Below are 25,249 nucleotides of genomic sequence, written 5' to 3'. Positions count from 1 at the left end.
GTGACGAGACAAAGTGAAGTAGATAAAATAGGTGACGAGACAAAGTGAAGGAGATCAAATAGGTGACGAGACAAAGTGGAGTAGATAAAGTAGGTGACGAGACAAAGTGGAGTAGATAAAGTAGGTGACGAGACAAAGTGAAGTAGATAAAGTAGGTGACGAGACAAAGTGGAGTAGATAGAATAGGTGACGAGACAAAATGAAATAGATAAAATAGGTGACGAGACAAAGAGAAGTAGATAAAATGGGTGACGAGACAAAGTGAAGTAGATAGAATATGTGACGAGACAAAGTATAGTAGATAAAATAGGCGACGAGACAAAGTATAGTAGATAAAATAGGTGACGAGACAAAGTCAAGTAGATAAAATAGGTGACGATCTTTACTAACATAAACACTGACGCCATTGTCAATAAAGTTCATATTGTAATGAGAAATTCTCTATCTCACATGTACACACCTCAATCATAGTGCTCAATAACAAACCATGTCCACTTTCTTTCGATAAAAAGCTTGCAAGTTTGTTAATGCATTAAAGAAAGAGAACTAAGGAAAAAGTTTAAATCTATCAGGTACTTTGAACGCTGATAGGCTGCTTGCCTTAGCTGCATTATGTTGAATCCGTGATGAAGAGATAACTTGCTAATCCTTTGGTTGACATAAGTCAGATCTAAGTCAGATTACGTAATCGAGACATGGTTGGATGAAATTGATCTGGAAACAGATTGGATACCTTCGTTGAAAAGTGTGGATTGGAAAACAAGATATATCCATTTTGTTTGATTGGAAGGAGGCAATATCTACGACATTCTTTTTTATTAATAGTTCTTTCGACATTTGTTACAGGTTATGATGGAATATATGCCTGGGTCGCATGCAATTGATGTTGTCTGGATCTGTCTAAACATTTCCGCTTGCAGATGGAATATTGTTCCTTTTCCAGGACTTGAATTGGTGTGGAGTATTCACTGTTGGTGTGGATTTAAGACTAATGAAATATCTCATCTACTGATAACTGTTTATTTGCTAGGCTACCGTGATGCCTGTGATAGCGACATCCTTCGAGTTCTTTGTAATACTTGTCATCAAGTGACTTCATCATATCGTTAATAATCTCGTTCTCGACCTGCTCCAACTCTTTTCTGTGCTGATATGTCGTGGTCATGTCGGCGCGTAACTCGGACACGGTCTTCGGTTTTCTCTTTCCAAGCTCCCGTTTAACTTTCCGTAGATGCATATCGATTTCCTCCGTATCAAATGTTTCCGGCACTTTGTTAGAACCAGTCAGGTTTCCCCTGGACGAATTCAAGTTTGAGCTTGAACTTGAATTCGAATTTGCACTTTTTAATTTCTTTATGGGTTTTACATGCACCAGTGTTGCAGGAAGCGACATACGGCGCCCTCTGGGATTGATTCTGCTTAAGGCAGAACATGTCTCACAGTTATGAAGTCCTCTTGTGGATGCGATGTGAGAACCAATGCAGTGCGCAAACTCGTCTTCCGATGTATCGCCATGAGTCGAAAAATCTTTAATTTTTCTTCTCAATGATTGAACTGATTCCGCTTTCCCGAAACTTGCTGCTCGGGAACGAGGCTCGTCATTCTGTTGAACTGTGTCAAAGGAATTAATATAGTCTTTGTTGCCCCTCCTCTGGAGATAAATGGGCGTGGCATGAGAAGCTATGGCCATATTTATTCCGCTCTTTTTGTGTTCAATAACAGAAATTCTATCCTCGAGGTTGGCACTTAGTCTTTGTAATTCCATAGTTAGTTTCATGGAATCTATGCAGTTCTTTCTCGACAGGGTCGTCATGGTTACTCTGAAAAGTAGAAGTAAACCGTGTTAGTAAAAGTTGTAAAAAGGCTAGAGGGAGGCATCGACATGTTAACAAAATGTTTGGTAATTCAAACATAAATAAAATGAATAGGAAGTATTCGCAAAAGATATTCTTCACATTATAAAGGTATTTTATTTGTGTAAAAAAGACCTATTCGATCAATATCAGGGTTGTTTCGTTACAATAAATGCAAGCCAATCAGCTTTACTTTTGACTGCCAAAGTTTTGGAGAATTCATCCCTAGCAAACATGCTCATCACAAAGCGTACGGATTGGGAGCCAAAATGTCACATGAATGATATAAATATTGATACCTGGACATGAAAAAAAACATGTCTTATAACGTCCTATCTACCTGGACATGTAAACATGTCTTATAACGTCTTATCTACCTGGACATGTAAACATGTCTTATAACGTCCTATCTACCTGGACATGTAAACATGTCTTATAACGTCCTATCTATCTGGACATGTAAACATGTCTTATAACGTCCTATCTACCTGGCATGTAAACATGTCTTATAACGTCCTATCTACCTGGACATGTAAACATGTCTTATAACGTCCTATCTACCTGGACATGTAAACATATCTTATAACGTCCTATCTTTACGTGTGTCATATTACAGCACTGACCCTGTGAATCGATCCGCATGACTTGGTTTGCTGTGTGACGAAGTTTGAATATATTCCAAATTAAAAAGATACAATATCAAATTAACTACTATACAGTTGTAGGAATAAACAAGTCATCTAACAGAGGCATAAACACTTTGTGTTTACATAAAATTATAACCACAATGAAATATGTCAACATTTGATGTAAACACAAATTGTTTTTATGATTTGTGCCAAAATTTCAACGCAAGTTGAAATGTAAATAGAAAAAAAAACAGCTGTCCGGTGCAGGTGAATTCAATGATCGGCTCTAATCTATCTGATACTAAATTTGTATAAAAAAAATATGTTATTTACTGTTATGTCTTTATACAATCCTGTTTATTACCTGAGCAAAAACGAGTTTATCATTAGTCGTGGACGAATGATTTTATTTGTGAGTCTACCAAAGTAAGACCAGGACAACAAACCTTAAATTACACTCTAGATCATTTTTTAGATAGAAAAAACACACATATATGTATACATATATATAAGAAATATGTTCTGTCTATTCTTAACCCTTGATAACAACGGGTACAAAGTGTGAAAACAATGGCAATTAAAACTATGATCTGACATAACATAAGCTGTTCCTATTATCCTTCGATTTTGTTAATTACGCATATCAAATTGAAATCACACTAAACCAAAAATCTGCCAGTATCTATAATCGTGTTTCTCTTTCAATTGTTCAATTCGTCTGATCATTTTTCCTTAATATCGCAATATAAGCACACAATGTATTTAAATGACATGGATCTCCACGTCTTGCAAAAGAGTCCGTCCGTCTTCATTGTGGACGAACGTATGAGTTCTGTATCGAATGTGACGTCAACAGGCCTATAAATGAAATCTGGCATAGATATAATACATAGTTAATTGATAATTAGTCTATTATCATTCGTTAGAACACGACTACAAATTATTAAAAAGAATGTTCTGTATTATGTTGTTTCTGTTAATTCCCTCGTGTTGCATGTTCGATAAATAAAACTTCACATTGGAAAAAAATCTTCACGTGAAAATAAAGTAAGAATATTTTTTAAAAATTACAGATTCATTCTTATGTTACTTTTAGTTATAAGCGGTTATCTGCATTTTGTTGCAACCAACGCAAAATCAGCAGCGATTTTTCGCGTAAGAATATTAAAAAATTACACGAACATCTAATTTTCTTTGTTTATAATGGAAAGACGTACAGAAAAAAATACATGCATACATACATGTTCGAATTCCCGTGGATTGTATAGCCTTTAGTATTTCGCTCTCTGTTTCAGAATAGAATACTGTAATAGGGTATTCCTTCCAGCTTGTTTGTGAGTCCTGCTATGATCGCCGACTGCTATATACCCACAGAACTGGATCACGTTTATCATTTAAGCTTCATTATAAAAAAATGAAAATATTTTTTTGTCCGATGTGATGAAAAAAAATCCAAACTAACATGTTTTGATCCGGTAACGTACATTTAAAAACATTATCTACTTATCTTCACAACTCTGATTTGAAACTTGAAAGAATTTTTTAGCGAAAACTGTTATTAAAAGGTGGCGTGAAGCTGTCATTGCTTGGAGTAATATTTCGTGTGTATTGGCCCCGCAAAAGCATTGGATTGTCCGGTGTGCAAAAAGCCTGACGTACGACAAATCAATCAATAATTGATTCATCAATACATCGGCGTTAAAAATAGATTTAGTAACAAAATACTTCAATAACTTTATCTGAAATGTTTTAAGAGTGGTTGTTTTTTTAGGGTCGTAACCAGTCAGGGTTAAAGGTTCACGCTGACGGACTACAGACTGTGTACGTGGTGAGGATCGTGTTACATCTACACAGGTTTTTGCGACTGTAATGCGAAATATGATAAACTGTAATCTAGAGTATTGGATTATTTATTTAACCCGACGTACCAATAAGCTTGACCGACGTACCAATAAGGTTGACCGACGTATCATAAGGTTGACCGACGTACCAATAAGCTTGACCGACGTACCAATAAGCTTGACTGACGTATCATAAGGTTGACTGACGTACCAATAAGCTTGACTGACGTACCAATAAGCTTGATTGACGTATCATAAGGTTGACTGACGTACCATTAAGCTTGACCGACGTATCATAAGGTTGACTGACGTACCATTAAGCTTGACCGACGTATCATAAGGTAAGCTTGATTGACGTATCATAAGGTTGACTCACGTACCAATAAGCTTGACTGACGTACCAATAAGCTTGACCGACGTACCAATAAGCTTGATTGACGTACCAATAAGCTTGATTGACGTATCATAAGCTTGTCCGACATATCATCGGCTTGGCCTGACGTACTATAAGACTGACCGACGTATCATAGGCATGTCCGACGTACCATAGGCTTGTCCGACGTATCATAGGCCTGTCCGACGTATCATAGGCTTGAACCGAAGTAGCATGAGCTTGACCATCGTACTATAAGCTTGTCCGGCGTATCATAAGCTTGTCCGACGTAGTATAAACTTGACCGACGTAGTATAAGCTTGACCGACGCACCATAAGCTTGACACGACGTATCATAGGCTTGGCCTACGTAGTATAAGCTTAACAGAAATATCATGAGCTTGACCCAACGTACTATAAGCGTGACCCGACGTGTCATAATAAAATAACTTTAATATATCTCACCAACAAATGTATTGTAATGTGTAACGCGTTACTTCTATGTAAGACTTAGATGTAAATTTCATGTTGGAGTCGAGTTTACAATATATATTATTTGATATTTTTTAATAACTCGGGATAGCATGAACCTTGGATGCTGGTAAGGATATAATGAAGGGAACTTTCCATTGTAATCTGATCAAATATTTATCATCATATACTTCAGTAACGAGTGTTGGCAGGTACATGTAAAGACGATTTAGCTCTATAATTTATTATAATTGAATGTAAACATGTCGATCTTGGTTGCATATGCTATAATTACGATAGATATTGTCCAAATTGTGAAAACATTCTGTTTAATACATGTTACGTTAACACGGAGAAAGCAATATTTCTCACTGACGTTGAAGAGGTCCACGGGCCTTAACAGTCATCTGATTATGAAGAACTATATATGAAATAAGCCTAATCGGCTTAAATAGTTCGACTACTCTACAGCTTACAAAGAAAACATCGTAGGTTCATAAAAGCATTTTCTACAAACTTGAAATCCTATGTCTTATACATGCCCGCATGATACAGATCCAAGGCTCATAGGCGTTTTGATTATTGAAAAGAAGTCATTTAAATATTTTGAAATATTTGGCACCCGTGACCTTGAAAAGGTGGTCAAGGTCAATCACGTGAACAAACTTAGTATGCCTTAATGCCAGCATTATAAAAGACTAATATCAGCACGATGACTCCTTTTGTAATTGAGAAGAAATCGTATGAAGATTTAAACACATTTGACCTTTGTGACTTTGAAAGTAGCCTTAGGTTTTCCCTTTTAACAAACTCAGAAGCCGTTCTTCCCATCATGCTACAGGACAAATATTCCATTTGAACGGAAACTTTGCGCACGGTGCACGGCACTCGATGACGGACGAAGTTTGGTTTCTATTTGATTATTGAACACAATTTATTAAAAAAAATGTAAATGTGAATTTAGTTTGAGAAAATCCATTTCATCCACTTAAAGTTAGCAATAATTACATGAATTAAGTGAGAATTTAGTTAATCCAGAAGAGATAAACATTAAGGTTTTGGAGATCGCCTCATTAAACTTGATATGAGAATACAAGCGACGTCTATGCCGCTGCGATGGAATAGAAATCTTTGGCTACATCGAGATTCCTGCTGTGACAAATTCTTAATTATATCTAATAATGAGAAATATAGGCAGAGTTCCCACAGCCTAAATGATCTACCCCCAGTGTGCCTATCGCGTAATGTAGGATACCCAACACAATGTACAAATGTATTGGTGACAATGAGTTATTATGTTGTGACGGCGCCCACAACACAGATAGTACGTACTATAATGCCAGTAATCACAATTCCTTGCCCGTCATGCTTAACCGACTTGTAAAGATAAATGTATGTACTATTCATGTCTAAATTATTTACTTCCTTGGAATGCAGAACAATTTTGTTTATGTTTATGAGTTGTTTATGTTTACAAATTATTCATAACTTTATTTTTGTTTTTGTATTTTACAGACAATGACCTAGATATACAGAAAATGAAGGTTTAGTTACAAGAAATTAGGATACACACACTGACTTCGATTTTACAATGTCAAATGATGAGAGGCTTTTTCTCTCACGAAAGTCCACCAGACTAGATGTTAACTGTTATATCTGATGTATTTGATCGTTTTAAATGTCTTTTCAATACAAAATGTAGATGTTAAGCCCGCTGGAGAACAAGGTCACAATGGCGTCATTCGCCATATTCTCTATGTTATCCAATGTGGTCAGTTGAGGACAGTAGTAGTGCCAGACCACATTCCTACGGAAGCGTATTCCGGCCACGTTGTGTTTTATTTCATCTCGAAATTTCGAGTTTCTCAGTTGCTATCTCGAAATTTTGGGTTAATATCTCAAAATTTCGGATTACTAACTCGAAATATCGAGTTACTATCTCGAAATTTCGAGTTAAGATAAAACACAACGTGGCCGGAATACGCTTCCGTACGTTCCTCTCACGTAAGACCCCTCGCGCGTTTCCATCCGGTTCAACAAAAGTAATTATAATAAGTTTAAACTAGAAATTGTTGGCCAAAAATTTGACGGGTTTTTCACCAATACAAAACATCTTATCAAAATGTCAATACATTATTTATTACTATATTCTATAGCAATTAACCACAGTATGTTACTGACAAATTTTCATCACCGTGCGCCTGTTGGTTATTGAGAAATGCTTTTTAAATAGTTTGATATAGTTGACACTTGTTACCTTGAAAGTGTGTCAAGATCAAATATATTATCAAACTTAATAGGCAAATACTAGTATTTTCTAAATATGAAATATTAAGGCTCTAGACATTGTAGAACTTGAGAAGAAGTTTTTTCAAAGTTTACCAAAAATGGCAATTTTCAGCATTGACCTCTATTGAGAAACGGAAATTGACATTTTGCAAATACAGTAAATGGTTCCGTATATTCTCATTTAATTGTAATTTTACATAACATATTCAAAGATGAATTGAATGCAATCAGCCGTTGATGAGATATTGTAATATAAGTTTAAATCGAATATGACGTCATGATGAAGTTGAAAATATCACTAAATGGTAGAGGACATCTGTGGAAAAAAGTTTTTTTTCCAAATCGACGGCATTTTTAGAAGGTCAAAGGAAATTTTCAAAAATGACATCTAACGTTAACGGTAATGCTTAAGGAATACTGAATGACATTTTGCATCGATCTGTTTCAGACATTTTCAAATTTTTCAAAAAAGTAAAAGAAAAAAAAATAAAGAGAAAATATATATATATATAAATAGAATTTTTTGTGACCTTTCACCCAATAGCGAGTTTTTTTTATTTGACATACTTTGTATTAACATGTTTTGGGGGAAAGGTTTACCCCATAAGTGACCTAAAGATAAAAAAAATGCATGAATACTGTAAAGTGAACAGTTTTCGATTTTTGGCCATATCAAAATTTTGACCTATTACGTGTATAAGGTTCTATAAAACACACTATAGATAATGGTCCTATTTACTACCGTGTAAGAAATTAAGCACCAACAAAAATGTCTAAGGAGAATAATAATGAAACAATAAAAATGTCCACGGAAAAGAAGCGGAAGAAACAATAAAAGCAATAGGTCTTTCACCAATTGGTAAAACCCCCTATTTCCAACAGCTAGATAATGAATAGTAGGTATACAGAGGAACAAAATGATTGGTCCACATCATAACTCTGACGTCACAATAGTTCTGAGTCTGTTGAAGACATTCTTGTTTGATGAAGATTGATTCGGTACCTAGCTCGACTTTATGGTATTGAAGTAAGTATCTGTTGTACACTCTACTAGATTGCAGGTAGTAGATACGGTTTAACGTAATTGAACGTGTACTTGAGGTTTCATTGAAGCAACTGAATATAATAAATTATTGAATTTATTTAATTTTGTATTTAATATACAGTGGAATCGTTAATTTAAGTAGGTTTTATAGCCATCTTGTTTCGCCCGTCGTCGTCCGCCGTCCGCCGTGTGTAAACGATTCATAAACCATGCAAATGATTTCTTCTCAATAACCAAATAGCCCAGGGTGCTAATATTCGGCCTGTAGCATGATGGAATGATGGACTATCACGTTTGTAAAAAATGAATGACCTCGACGAACTTTCAAGGTCACAGGGGTCAAATGTGTTGAAATATGTAATCGATTTCTCAATAACCAAATGACCCACGGTGCTAACATTGGGCCTGTAGCATTATGGGATGAAGGGCTACTGCGTTTGTTTATATCATTGACCATGACTCACTTTCAAAGTCACATGTGTTAAATATGTCAAAATCTTTAAACGAGTTCTTCTCAATTACCAAAAGGCACATATGCTGAAAATCGGCCTGTAGCACGCTGGAATAAGGGGTTACCAATTTACTGTGCCTTTGTTATATTCGCGTCTTAGTTTAAAACAATTTAGGCATTTGGCATCACTGACAAATCCATGAGGAATGAAACGGCTGGTATAATTTATGAAATAGAATTGATATTGAGAAGGATTCCTGAAACTTACAAGGAGAACAAAACCATGTGTTCAGGAAGGCAAAACGTCTTCTGTTTATTGGTAAGAATAGACGAAACAAAACATTATAACAACGAATCCTATTATGCATGCTAACGAACATCGAATACATCTAACTTCATATCTCTTTGAGAGATGACTAGTACCCTATGAAATGATTAATGCTATCATAAAACGTCACCACATTCTTCATTAATCTTCATCTCTCGATATCCTTAATTGGTACTTTACCATCAACCTTCATCTCTCGATACACTGTTTTGGTACTTTATCATCAACCTTCATCTCTCGATACCCTTTGTGGGTACTTTATCATCAACCTTCATCTCTCGATACACTGTTTTGGTACTTTACCATCAACCTACACTTCTAGAAATCCAATGCTGTAACTTTGTCATCAACCTTCGACTCTATAATTCTTGTGTTGAAAATTTATCAGCTGTGGATAATTTGCGACATATAAACACTGTTTGGGCATGACAGTGATTACTTCTTAATTTGAATGCATCACTGTTACCCTACAGTTGATGATAGCTGTTCCTGTAGGTAAAATCGAAGTGTTGTTCTGTCATTCTTAGACATCAAATCTCTCCTTATCTCATGACAAGACAATGTGGCTTAAAACAACAACAACAACAACAAAAAAAAAAAAACAACAACAACAACAAAAAAAAAACAAAAAAAAAAAAAAACAAAAAAACAAAAAAAAAACAAAAAAATAGAAAAGAGGAAGAAATGAACAAACTGTGAACAGTTTCAATTGCAACAAAGAATTAGCTCATTTATGGTGGGTGATGTTGATAAAGCTGAAGCCGTTTACTCTTCCAGAACACATGGTCTTAAGGAAAGCAGTAATCACAATAACACTAATCTACAAATATCACATACATTCATTAACAACTATTGATTTGCTTGATTTTGTCTCAGTGAACGACTTTCTTAAATATCATGAACTCTTATAGAAATATTAGATACCGATGAATTGGATTTCAGGAATGATTTCTTAGATTTCAAGTCATAAAAATGAGATTTTCCTCTTTTTTTTTTACACTTTGCACCGCGGTTTTCAAGCCATCCAAATTATGTTGCTAACCTGTAACCTACGTGACATCAGTCTCGCGTTCGAAGATGGAACAAAGACCGCTTTGAATCAAAGAAGGTTGGTCAGAAAGGCATCTCAAAATTATATTTACTATATAAAGTAGAAATATTCCATTACGTGTGTTTATCGACAACATTTTGAGTAATATTGTTGATGTATCGATTTTCACGGAGCGAAATATTCCATCTCATAGGATGGAGTATATCCAGTAATGGGAACCACCGAAACATAGAACTGCAAACATAAGCATTGTGACGTCACAATACATAAAGGGATCGAATAATGTAATACTGTTTTTAATTTGAACGATGGAATAGATTTTCAATGTTTTGAACAATATCAATAAAAGTATTAATTGTGTATGCTGATGCTACATCCGTTATTGTAATTCGGTAGTCATGATATTTAATATTCAAACAGGGGTATAATTATCGATGATCTAGCAGTCAAACCGTGCCTATCTCTATTTCGTTATGTCATTGTCTATGATATTTTCGACAATGTCATTAATCGCCAGTTTTTTTAATGTCTATACTTATATACGGTATACAGTGAAGGATATGCATTATTGGCACAATAGCCTAGAGTTTAATTTCATTTGTAATGTTTGTGGTGAAGTTGGTCGTTGCACACGTCCTGAGATCACTAGTGTGCAGTCAAAGTAAGAACGAGACGCTCACAAACAAGGTTTCCATTGTCGATTTACTAGGGCGTGATGTAGAAATCACTTAGAATTAAGGCGACACAATTCGCCTTGACTTTAAGCTAATGACAACAAGAAATGACTTTCTTAGCTAACAACGTCTTTGTTTTAATTTGTTACGTTTCAGCGACCGCTCTTGAAACGACCATAAAGCTGTCTCGTTTGCATGTAAACGTGAGAGAGACTCGAATTATTGAAGACGAATAAACGGCACGTTGGTGTATGACAAGCTTGGCCAGGTTCATCCATCAAGCTGCAAATGCCATACAATATCCATGGCTAAATAACTACGTTTCTGATTTTCGTCTCGAGGAGTTGTTCATTTGACTAGATGAAGAAATCATCGCCTTTATTTGACCTTCGGAGTATGGCTACCAATCGAAAGGAGGATTGATTGTTAGCTCGCTTCGCACACCAAGCAAATAGTATCGCGAGCATAATACAGGTTTCAGTCTTAAAGGCGTTTCGTCAGCTGCGGACATTGGTCTTATTAAGCCTCGTTTATTCCCTGGACTTAATAAGTTCTGACTTGTGCATTTTGTTCAACAGTTTCATGAACATTCCTGCATTCCAACGACAGAAATTTACAACGATATATTTTTCGTTCTTTTTTTTTTTTTTTTTTACTTAAAAGAGGATCACACCAATTAAACTGTTTCTATATATCTTTCCGTGATTTTAGATTATTTCATTTTATTTATTCATTCATTTCTATTCATTTATTCTTTACCTCTCCTCCCCCCCCCCCCTTTTTTTTGTCTTTGTAGTGGTAGAGTACAGCAACTTGACTACCTACAGATGCCCCTCGTTGACTGGTATTTCAAAGGAATGAGAAAAAAATCTATACACAGCATACTTCGTTATAAGAGCTAGCGTCCTAATTCTCTGATGTCTCCGTATCTTTATTTAAAACATACCCTTTTAAATTGATTTTTCCCTCATCGCTAACTGAAATAGGACAACTAAATATTGCGTCTTAATTGATAACTGACTGTACTCCATCCATTATCAACAAAACATATTATTAACATCACAGACGTACCGTTATGTACTTCTCTGTTAACATCTATTGTCCAATTTCTGTACCCGTTTTGGCCTTCGTTATCGACTTTTTATGATGATTCTCAAGTACTGTACCTTGAACCTCTGAAATTTGTGTAAACTTTGTTTTCAATCGGAACATACATTACTTACTTGAATTGACCAAGGTTTCACATGGCTGGTGTCGTCGATAAAGCAGAACATACTAACTCGGAGCACCTAGTCTTATTTTCCACTTACTTTTCAGGCAGGCAATTTTTGCTTTGATTACATTAAGTCTCGTCGAATTTGAGTTTGAATTACTAACTAAGATTCTGTTTGGGGAGAATGTTGATGATTATGTTGTTCGATCTATTAACTATCGTCAAGGAATTAATGTCTGTTATTCCAAGGGAGATAAGCGTTCGAACAATACATGTAAATTTGCAGACCAATTTCATGTTGGACGCAACTTACAAAATATCATCAGGTTCAATCGCAAACAGAATTAAAACTGTTTTAGGTACATTAAGATATATATATGTATATATAGTTCAATTAGTGTATCGTTTAAATATGTAATCATAAAAGGCCAACAAGGCAAATAAACTTAATTATCGCTAACGTTAGCGATAATCAAGTATGTTTGTCTTGTTGGTCTTTTATGTTTACATATATACAAGGACGTAGATAGCAGTTATATACGTCCCTGATATATATATATATATATATATATATATATATATATATATATATAGAGAGAGAGAGAGAGAGAGAGAGAGAGAGAGAGAGAGAGAGAGAGAGAGAGAGAGAGAGAGAGAGAGAGAGAGAGAGAGAGAGACTGTTGACCTGTTTGTATTGTCTTTGTTATCAAACACTAAAGGCATAGAGAATAGTTTAATTATAGCTGAAATGAATTAGAGATATGTTTTCTCGTTGCCTTGTTCTTTTCTAGAAAGAGCTATTTCCCACAAAATGAAATGTGTGCGTTTTTCTACATGACAAGTTTGCTCTCCATTATGTATAGACGTTCGTTATTTATACAACAAAAATATTGGCGATAATTTTGGTCAATGACTTTTGGGATCCGAGATCGAAACTTAACTTTAACACTCAGGGGCATTTTATCTCGTTCACAGTTTTCCTGCTGGAGCCCCGGGAAAATCACGTTGAGGAAGAAGGTAGTCTCCCCTTGTCCAAAGCCGGAAGTACTTTTCCGATGTAAACATGGCTGAACTGAGGAGGGTGTCATTCACAAGATAACTGTCGAATTCTGGAAAACAATACTGCGAATATGTGGATATTTTAGCTATTTGGTAATGCACAGAATTGGTTACTTTTACTTCCGTTGTATTTACTACTTTTCGTGTGAGGTAATGACTACTTGTAGCTAAAAACAGGGTCTTAATGTAGATGTGATTTTCTCCATCCGTCATCATTGACATGTAGTACATTATAAGAGTACCTGACGATAATCCAAAGGAAGGTCTTCTACGTTGCTTTTACTAACCAAGTCATGACAGTTACATACTTGTGTGGGTTTCCTTTGTTTTTATATTATTTATTGTTGATTAAACATGTCGCTTGTTACAGATCAATCTAGACTTTAGTCCCCAGTGGCAATACATCATCATCAGCTGACATGAAATTTACCGGGCTCGTGTCGCCACTTTGATAGTTAATTACTGTTTTCTCCATCAACAATTTCAATATGTTCTTCTCTGCTTACTAATTCCAAATGTTCTTTAGATGGACGATGTTTATCAAACAGAAAGTTACATTGCATTACAGATACATCTGTCAAAACTTTTATTTAGTTACATTTTAGAAGTGATTTCTTGTTTCTGTTGCTTTTTTGATATTGGACTTTTATATTGTTTCAGTCCCCCATTTTAAAAGACAGTCCTAATTATCAATTTAATGTAATTTTTAAAAAAATCTGAACCTCGATTTCCATTATTTGTTTGAAGTCCTCTGTAAGTTATTGTTGTCTTTGAGGCTTCAAGATAGGTTACTGGGATCTTTACAAGTGTACCAACCAAAAATATACACAATGAATGAAATTTACCTGTAGATATATAGTAATGATGTCGGATCAATTAATCCTTTTTGACTTTGCGTCAATTACAGTTTGTAGATTACCAGAAAGAACAGGACTTATAATTCACTTGTTTTTTTTCTCTTGACTTGTCATATATGAAAATTAGTTTTACAGAATTGTCGACTAATCATGCATGGCCACGTTTTTATCAGTTTCAGATATTTGCAGCTTGGCAGACACATTAAATCTGACATTGGTTACCAATATCAGTTCTCTTTCTTATCCTCCTAAATGTAACAGAGTTATGGGTTAAGCTTTTTGAACTAGCTGTTACTATAAACCTACCTTTCTGAATGGCGATATATCAGTGACTCATTACGGCAGTCATATACTATAAGCAATGCCGCCATCTTTAAAAAAAAGTGTCATGCACACATACTGTCACTATGAGACAATCAAGTATTGTACTAAAACCTTACAAACATTGACAGATGAGGTCTTTGTGAAAATATTCAGTTTGAGATTGGCATCAATCATGGATTAGCATTGCTCTGGTTTGCAATGGATTCTTGGAGGCGAGACAATATGGCAGAACATAAAGAATTATGGGATCATTAACATCTATTCTCAGCGGTCTTTCTAAAAGTCAGTGATAATCAGTGACAGTAAGAATTGTAAAGACTCTTCAGAAAGGATATTTTGAAATGATAAAATATTAGTAACATCATAGATATGATGATAACACACCTTCTTATTAAGTTTCATGTTGATATTTGTAAAATTGGTGGAGTAATGGAGTGGCAGAAATTTTCCTCATTCTCTGGCGGCACTGTACATTGTGTGACACACTCGGAGACAACGTCTTCAATTCTATAGATCTTAAAATACAAAATAAAGCCAGTAGCATCAAAAGATATGTAGTTAATATGAGTACAATACATTGATATACTAAGTTTGAGTTGTGATGATTTTACTCTAGTGAGAACAACGGCTTGACACATCTGTCAGAGCTCTCACACCCCTATTTTGGTACTGGGGCTCAGGGCCCTTAGATTTGGGAAAAATAGCTGTGTTTTCCTTAGAATTGGGAAAACTTGGGGTCTAAATTGGGAAAAAAAGATACTATTTTGCATTCGGCCCCAAATCTGGCAGATCGATAGCCCTGTCTGTGTACGCTAAATACAAATATCATGGGTAATCGTGATGCGTCTTCACACACTATTTCCTAAAATACTCAAAATAAGTAAGCAATATATTGTTACTATGATTATAATACACGCTTGTACTGAGTTTCGTGTCAATATTTGTAAAATTAGTGGAGTTGCAGAGAGATAAATTTTCTGCAAATGCCAATAGTACACATGTATAAATATGTGTTTCACACTTGAGGACGGCGTCATCTTGTTATATGTTTATTTAGTATAGAAGGAAATCGATTACAAGAAAAAATTCATCCAATAATTGTTTCGTGACTGTATTTATAACATAAAAATATCTCTGGTTTCATATTCCTTATCACACAAGCCAGGTAATTACAATCTCCTTGATTGAAATTTTCTTTCATGTCTCGCTGTCACGTTGTGCATGTTTTAGCTGACACAGAGTGAGGCCCTAAACTTTAGATTGTTTCCGTGTACATTTTGCACTGATTTTATTGCAAAATGTATTAATAATTAAAAATTTGATGGTTGATATTCATCCCCTTTAAAATTGGTTGGTTATTTTGCAGGTGATCAACATCAGCTTTGATTTTTACTTGGCCAGGAGTTGACTTTTCATCTGAAGTTTAAAACAGAGTGATCGTGATCATTTCATATAAATGTATATATAAATATTCCTTATTTGATTGGGTGCATGACAAACTTAGTAGATAAACACAAATTAAATGCAGCTGTGTACTGCAAAACAAAGAATTGACCCTAGTGAAATCCGCCCAGTGTGATAGAAAGTACTTTTTTGCTTATGCATGCATGTTAATTTTTCTACTGCATTTTAATACTTTATTGAAGACAATATTTATTTCAGAAGTTACGTTTTAGCCAATCAGTACTTGACCTTCCTTATCATTTATAATATTTTATAAAACATCAATGAGAACAGAAACAGATTTGGTTTCATATCCTGTCCCAGCATGTGCTGTGTGACTGCATTCCTGAAATGTAAATTGGTGGTTTCGGACCTGTCATAGTTAAATGTTCGTTGATTGGCTTGCTTTTGAATATTGACACAGTCTGAAATACAAGTACTGAAAGATATTTGACTTCATTTTATAGATATCATAGTGTTATGTTGAATAGAAACAGGTATTATACTTTTCAGAAGTCAGTAATGACTGGCAGAATGATTTAGAGATCAGTATTTTGGAGTCGAAATAGATATACTAGCAAGCATATACAACATTGCAATATGAATAAATGAAATCTAGGGAGGTGGTAGATCACAACAAGTCATGGATGGTAAGTTTTAGGTTTCTTTATAGTGGATGACTGAACATCACTGAACTCTAAACTACAGGCGTTGGCTCTCTCTTTGGAGTTTTTATGAATAAGTGAAGAATTAATTGTCAGATTTTTTCCAAATAGCTTCATTTACGAGGGCTGATTGATAGGCTGTGAGCCTTGTAATAAAGAAGTTAAGCAGGGATGTTCTTTTTCAGTTATACTATTCCCAGACTCTTTAAGGATGTGTACCCAAAGCTGGTGTCATTGGGTCAATTTATATTGCACTCTAAAGTAAACAAGGCAAGTGAGTTCTGCAAAATGGACAAAATCACTGGTAGAGCAGTGATTCAATCTTTGCATAAGAAAGGTCTAGCACCTAAGGATATTTATACTGATATGGTAGGAACACTAGGGAATGATGCTCCTTCATATGCTACAGTGAAAAGGTGTATAGTGAAAGTTAAGCATGGCAGACAGAACCTTTGGTTTTATGCCTGTCCGGGAATGCCTGTCACTGTTGCAACCCCAAAAATGGTCAATAAAGTCCATGATATTGTTATGGCTGACAGGGGATTTACACAGAGATAAATAGCCAGTGCAGTTGGCATTTTAGAAGAAAGTACATTCCATTTTTTTCAGAAGATCTTGCATTGAGAAAGCTCTCAGCCTGTTTGGTACCTCATTCTGCAGAGGTTTGTGACTAAGGCTGAAACGCTGGTTCATCATTTTCCCAGAGATCGACTGACTATCTAAACAATGGCAGCATCCTGTTTCACCCCTCCTCCCTCTCCAAAGAAGGCAAAGACTTTCATCAGCTGGAAAGTTTTTGGCTTTTCTTGGATGCTGATGGTAGATTATCTGAAAAAGGGACAATCAATGACACATATTGTGCATCACTTATTAGGCAGTTAAGAGAAAATATTTAACTCAAGTGCTGTGGAAATTCAGAAAAAGGTGTGTTGTTCACATGTCTGTCATTGCCCTGGCTGCCATTAACAATTGTGGCCTTGAATTGATTGAGCATCAGCGTTATTCCCCTGATCTGGCTCCATTAGACTCTTGTCTATTTCTAAAATTGAAAAAGGCAATTTCCGTTTCCCACTATTGACCAGATGATGATGTCATACATGCAGTGGAGGATTTTCTGAACAGTCAAGAAAAGGACTTCTTTAAAAGTGGCATTGAAGCCTTTAAACATCGCTGTTAAAGTGTGTAGATACTGAAGGTCTGCCAAAAATCAAACACTCAAATATGAGACTTGCAACTTATCATTCAGCCCTCGTACCCAAGAATGTCTTCAGTAGTATAGCTGTGTAAATAATGTATAACTCCAGCTCCCAGCTTCTTTAACTGTTGTTTTTGTGGATAACCTTTAAGAAATGATGGAGATGAAATGTATACTATTTTTAGACTGACTTTCAAGTTTTTGGATTTTTGTTGACTATGTAATTAAGGCCCCTCTCTTTTACTGGACAAAGCTTACAAGACAGAATCCTTACAGTTAATCTCATTTTGTCAGAACCAGTCATCTTAAGTTTGTAGGTTACTATTTTTAACTGTTCAACAGCTTAGAAAGTTGGTAAAAAAATTTAAATATGATAAAAAACTTGAAATTTTCATTCCTTTTGACTATATGCTGTAGCAGGTTGTGATCATTGGACAATACAGTTAAAAGCCTGCAGTTTAGTGATCTTCCAATATTGCTACATTGAGTCTGGATGTTAGAGGTTTAATATAAAGTGAATTGTCAAGATATATTTTTCATCATGATAATATCTAAAGTTTAGAGATGCTACTTTTGTTGTATCAATATCACGCTGTTACAGTTCTATTACCTGGAAACATGTGTTGCCTATATGTATGTGATGAATTCTATATATTTTTTTTATTAATTGATGAGTATAAACAGGTAAATATACCTGATGTTGGTAAAAACAGAGTTTATGACTAGATATATCATGCTGTTAGTATTCTATACTGTATCTTTTTATATTGATGTTTGAATCGCCCCTTACCTACATCAATAGATAAGCGAAAAAAAGGACTAATATTAGATACAAGTTCGAGGTATAGCTTATGTTAAAGCATTTCTTCCCATTACAATTTTGATGACATAAATGTACAGTATTTTACTGAAATGTGTTTTTGTTGTAGTTGGTGAAAAGTTTTCTATCATGGAGATTGAAAAAGGACAGGAAACTTTCAGATAGACCTAGTGTACCTGTGTTGCAACCATGACAACAAAAAGACCATCCTTCAAAGAGAGAGCTTTTGAGAAGCTTGGTTTTACTCCACGGTAAGTCATATATTCAGTTTGGAACTGTTTATTAAAAGTTAGCATGTGAAAAAATTTATTTTCACAAACTTTGGTAGAAATTAAAATCTAAGGAACAAGCCACTGTAATGATAAATGATTTATAGAATAGCTACCTATATAGTTACTGCTACAGGGTTATCATTGTAGCTCATAGTGTGATTGATTATAAATATACCATATAAACATGTAGTAGTTACAAAGTAACGGTACATTTGTAGTGCTTCAGTGTCATATATATCCGTAGTTAGTCGCAAAATCAGCTGTTATGTGTTATAAATGACTGATATCTGTGTTGTTTTTGTTATTTAAATACATATCAATAATTATATAAATATCTTTTTAGATAGAATTTGGGTGGCTTTTTCACAATAGTATGTTTTACACATTTTAAGATGCACTGGTCTGTATATTTTTGTATCCTATTGTTTATGAATATATTATATGAATAATATTTAAATATAAAACATGATAGGTGTTAACTACATACACCCAGACAGTCATCGGGTAAGTCTATACATGCACTGAGATGTTGTACCATCAGGCATAATTATCTGCATCTAAATATCTTATATATGTGTATATATATATATCTATATACACTGAAGTCTAAATATGGTTAAATTCGTTAAATAACTTTTAAATGTTTCTTTCCATATGTACCAGTAGGTGTAAGATTTCGTTAAATGTTTGAGCTAGTAAGTCATATGATATGCCTTAAGCTTGTGTCAGTTATAAATAAATCAAGATTACAGAGAATAAGTGAAACAATTTCTTGAAAGTAAAATGTTTGATGTTCAAATGATTGGAATTTCTTCTCATCACATTTACATAAACAGCACTATAGGATAAATTAAAATTTCAGATGTGCTTGACGTTGAGGTATCACAGTAAAAAGTAGGTCGCATTATATATGCTGCGATAACTATCTTTTTAAATCTTACAAATTTTAATTAACATCGGTACTTTTAATTTCGTTTAAAAAGTTCTTCTTATTTTCATTTTCACTTTTTTTATGCTAGTTTTCAGACACACAACTAGATAATGTATGTAAATGAGTAGTGAAATCGTTTTGTCTGGCTGTGACAAAGGAACCGACTCTGAACTGATACCTGTAGTATAATAAGTTCTGCTTGGAGTCCAGATCAGTGTGAATATGTTACATTTATATTCTGTTTCTCAGAAAGTATAATGACTTTGCCAAATTTTGGTTCACAGGGTGTTCATTTCAAATAAGGTTGAAATTACAAATTTGGAATGGAACCTGAAGGGTTCTTAACTTCTATGATGACTTTAAGTCCACAGCCTTTGATACAAATACACATAATGTGATGTTAAATTGATTGTTTGATTTAGTTGGTATTTCCCTATCGACAGCTCTTTTGAGTCTTTGTAGTAGCTGTTAGTGACCTCATTGGACTAAATGACTGATATGTGTTACATGTGTTGTCCAAATGCGCAAACAGGACAGCGAAGGATGGTCTGTTTTTTCAACCTTCAAAGAAACTTAAACTGCCCTAAGTATCTGTTACCTCTGATCTATGCCCAACGCTACAGTGAAGGTAAAGCTGCCTTCAGAGTTTTTATGGTCCCTTTTAGACAAATGAAATTCCGGGTACAAATTCCATCAGTATGACATTGAAATTATATGCTGCGAGACATTGATTTGAAGATTTTATCAACTTCAGTTATTCTAATGTAGGAACACTGTACAATCAATTATAATTTGATTGTAAGTTCAAATCTCCTTATACATAAATGTACTTACAATTAATTAAAGAAAAGTTCAACTATTGTGAAAAAATCCATGTATTTAAAATATCATGGTCAACTTTCCTTTTATGACATTATGCTAAGCAAAATTGTAAACTTTGATCAAACAAGATGTCATCTGCATGACCAAAAGTTCAAATTGTGGAAGCAAAGGTCATAAATTTGTATCTGAAGTGCAAAAGATTTTATTTCACAATGATAAGAATTTGGTCAAAATTATCAGCTAACCAATTGTTTTTTATGTAGACAAGTTACATATCTATGGCGTCCTTTATTTACTTATGCTTGATTGTCTAACAATTCCTGTAATTTTGCCCATTAAGCTTTATTTACCATTAACATATATTTTTTCCTGTGCTTATACATTTGATCTTGTTGTGAAACATACACTAAGTAGTACAGTCTCACATTTGTTGTGAACTTTTACTCTCTTTAATTGATATTTTAAATATTATAGGTTATTAAATGTTTATAAATTGTATATAATAATAGGTACTCTGACATCATTGTAACAGGTCAAAATGCCACGACTTGAACAAGTTTCTATATAAAATACATGTAGAAGATTATATGGATGATTATGTTACTTTAACTTTATGAATGTAATTCTCAGTAATTTTCTTTCTAATAATTGATATTATTAACAAAATAATATTTCTGAGAGAAAATTTGAAGCAAACCTTGAAAGAATGGCTAATCCTCCTATTCTTACTTGAAACAAACATTTAGTCCATCAAATTTCTTCAAAGAAATATATGCAGTTACCAATTGGAGTGTGACTGCTGTAAATTGTTAACTGCTAATGGATCTAGTGTCTCTAGTTTGCCTTGTCAATTTTAGCAAGAATTGTGTCTTGCATTCCTTGACAATACAGTATAGCCACAAGGCATTCATATTTCTATACAAACATGACTAACATTTGACCACATCAAAGTTTATCATGTACTGCACATTTTCACTTAAACAAACAACAGAATATATGCTATTTTGTTCTGTTGACAGTGTCTGTGAGGTTGTAATTTTTCTAATGAAGTATGCTTCTCGATTTTGAGCAAACAGCTTGTACTGTCTATAATGGAGATGATTAAATTGGCATGTAGTATGTGCCAACGTCTAAAAACCTTGGAATATTTTTAGTAATATAACATTTTAACAGCTTTCCTCCAATTGTTGAAACATGAATACTGTGAAAAAAATCAGAAGTCGCTTAGCTAGTGGGAGAAAATATGTGCGCTACAAATTTCTGACAAAAGTGCATTCAAGAAGATACACCCAGGATATAAACTCCTGGCCATGGTAAGTTGGCTTTTATGTGAACATTGGAAAATTTAATTTATACTTATCTATGAAATAGTTTTTAACATAATGTCTGGATTCATAAAGATTCATATTTCATCTTGTAGTTCAAAGTTGTTATATAAAAAACAGTATCAGTACATAATATCAAGGACTTTTCTCAGGAAATTATTCAGTGTTTGACTAATAGTGATTTTTGGGACTTAGATAGTTGAGGTCTGGACTCATGATTTTCCTGTAGGACTCCCTCAAGTTTTGAGGAGTCACTTTATCTCTGAGTAGTGGGATTTCTCTAAATTTTGGAAATGGTGTCCAGGGTTCACCTGGAAAAATCATACAAAATCTATTGACTTAACGACTAGAAACCTTCCAGTCAGCAATCTTAAATGAATGCGGAAGACAGGCAACTATGACGGCTGTATTTTGACACAAGTTTACAGTTAAATCATAATTCTAAATTGAATAATTTTGCTTTGATTTGTGTTTTATATTCAAATTCTGTTTGTCTGCTGGAATGCCATTCTAAGTCTTAAGAGATCAGACTTGAGACATTAAAACTTTAAATCTTTACTTAAAGTTGTTATCAAGCAAATGTATACTTTCTTTTGATAGAATAACTGTAAAGTCCTATATTTTTGTGGGAATCAGATTTCAAGGTTTTCCATAAAAATCCATTTTTGTTAAAATTTGATTTTTAGGAAATATAGTATTCACAAAATCTTTTCTTGCCAAAACAATATAAGTGTTCTTTTAGTTAACAGTAAATCACTTGTGGTTGGATAAAATTTGAAAATTAAAGAGTGTTGTCCACAGTTTGTCATAATGCTACACATGATGCACTTGTCTAAATTATGTAGTTTGCGGTATTCGTCTCTCTAGGTATACAGACAACCGTGAAAGCTGGTCCTGCCCCCTTAGTTCTTGAGAATATGCCTATTTTGAATGCGAAACAAGGTCACATGATGGTGTGTTGTCAAAGTGTTACTTCGGCCATTGTGATACTCTATTTACCTGCTAAGAAACTACTTCACAGGTCATGCCTGTATTTATTTACAAATGTTCAAAATCGTTTTTAAAATGAAACTTAACTTTGTATATAGAGTATTGTCTTCTTGATGATATATGACAGATAAAAATTGTGTTTTTTTCTCTTTCTTTTTTAAAATATTTATTAAATGGAATGTAACAACCAGAGATTGCTGCTTACAATTACGTGAACGACTTAGTCCGAGATGATGCATAGCATTTATCTAGAATAACTGCTAGTTTAGTGTTACTTTTAACTAGATTTTGTCATATGGTTGAGATTCAGTGATAACAAATGTCCTAAAAATGACACGATTGATTGTTATGTAATGTACATCCTTGAATTGTGGCATTCCACATGCAGATATATGCTTATTAGCAACCCAAGGGAATCAAACTGAAGACCAGTAGGTGAAATTTCATGACATACATTTTGATGGTTGTTCTCTGTAACCTCGGAATCAAACTGATGACCAATAGATCGAGTGAAATATTGTGACATACATTTTGATACTTGTTCTCTGTAACCTCGGAATCAAACTGATGACCAATAGATCGAGTGAAATATCGTGACATACATTTTGATACTTGTTCTCTGTAACCTCGGAATCAAACTGATGACCAATAGATCGAGTGAAATATCGTGACATACATTTTGATACTTGTTCTCTGTAACCTCGGAATCATTTTGATACTTGTTCTCTGTAACGATTCAAGCAATATATTTCAATAACAAATCATACTGATTTTTTTTTCACAAAATAGTTGAAGTGAATGGAAAACGTATAAAATGTATAAGCAGCTACGTCTCTGTCCTAACAAACCCCTCCAGCGAAACCGTTTAGCCTTCCTGTAGTATGTAACCATAAGCGTTAGTTGGTTGTTGGTTTGTTTAATTAACCTGTTATGATCACAATGTAAACAAAACAAACACCGACATGAAAGGCATCTAAACATAGAAATCAGCCATTTCACCCTGTCTCGGAGATCATTTCATAACTGTAAATTATGTATTGAAAATTGTTCCATGTAAATGTCAATATCTGGACCTGCATTAAATGCAAATTATATTGTAATGTTTCCATATGGCAAAAATGTATTGCTAGTCAAAGTACACAGGTGATATACATATTCAAGTTTACGGCCGAACTGTCACTGGGATTTATATTGCTATTCTTAATTAGTTCTGGATATTTGCATAATTGTTTTATTATGTTGCAATTGTTGCCACACATACACATGTATGGACATGAAAGTATGTGTCATGTCTTCGTCTTTAAATACGTCGGTCATAAAACAATTTCATAACTCTGAAACTGACAAGCTGAAATTAGGAAAAACCTTGTACACCTATCATATTTCATGTTATATATCAAAAAGTTATTTCATAACAGTTACAGCTGTTTTTACCATGTCTTTGGCGATGTATGTCCATGTAGAAATAAATATCGCTGAATCATGATCCTTTGATACAAATTTTCCATTATTCTTATCTAAACAGATTTGTTGTCGTACAACAACATAAAGTGTTTCATTAAAGTAGAATATTTCACTTTCAATAAAAACAGGATTATATGAGAAGAGTCTGACTTTTAAACCACTGTTTACATATTTAAGACAAAGCCACTCGAAGTAACACTTTTACGTCACATGTACCATGTGATCAGTCACCTGATTAAGCTTCTCACTCATGTGAAATGACTGTGTTTTGCTTGAAAACAGGTATGTGGATAAAATTGAGTGGAGGGTTCTAGGTTGTATTGCCATTTAAATTATGATGTAAACAGATTTTACCAAAAGCCAAAATCAAGGCCAAAACCTGTTAGGATACCAGGTTGTCTTGATAAATTGAAGCTGTTATCAAACAGCACAATTTCACTAAAACCAATGGTAAAGTAGGGTCTCATTGGAGAGGAGGGGGGTAACTTTAAAACAGTACTTAAAATGGAGCCATTTTTTGGATATTTATTCTATCATTAGCCTCATAAATATCCCTTTTTTGCGTAATGTAGAACTATTTCCAGACATGGAATCACTTAATCACCTTCTGCATCAATCTGATGTGGAACTGCATTTGAGAGAGGAAGATGTCTCAAAATGAATATCCGAGGAAAATATCTAATTGGTTGATTCAGATATTTGTGGTCAGAAAATCACTATGACTCACTGCCCTATAGTCACACAATTAAATCTACAAATCGGTACATGTGACCTCAGGTCCGATACATATGACGTTTAAGACAATGCTTAATAAAAAGAGATAATTCATTGTACAACAGAGGGTTTTTGTGAACAGCTGGGCTT

General features: G+C 34.3%; 2 protein-coding genes across 2 annotated transcripts in view; one reads left to right on the top strand and one right to left on the bottom strand.

The window, feature by feature from the left end:
• Positions 1–988: 988 nt before the first annotated feature.
• On the bottom strand, positions 989–1,813 carry LOC132545296 (uncharacterized). The gene has a single exon (XM_060208970.1). The coding sequence runs from the start codon at positions 1,811–1,813 to the stop codon at positions 989–991; it is 825 nt and encodes a 274-aa protein (XP_060064953.1).
• Positions 1,814–18,770: 16,957 nt separating this feature from the next.
• The window catches only part of LOC132545342 (nuclear receptor coactivator 7-like), a 55,262-nt gene continuing 48,783 nt past the window's right edge, over positions 18,771–25,249 (top strand). The window contains exon 1 of the mRNA XM_060209019.1: positions 18,771–18,832. Coding sequence (XP_060065002.1) covers positions 18,771–18,832 — 62 coding nt within the window. The remainder of the gene's footprint in view (positions 18,833–25,249) is intronic.

The sequence above is a fragment of the Ylistrum balloti genome, unplaced genomic scaffold, assembly GCF_031769215.1.
Source record: "Ylistrum balloti isolate Yb309-2 unplaced genomic scaffold, AGI_CSIRO_Ybal_v1 Utg369840, whole genome shotgun sequence".
In the NCBI taxonomy this organism is placed as follows: Eukaryota; Metazoa; Mollusca; class Bivalvia; order Pectinida; family Pectinidae; genus Ylistrum; species Ylistrum balloti.
The sequence above is the reverse complement of the archived record's forward strand: the minus strand, read 5'-3'. Positions and strand labels throughout refer to the sequence as shown.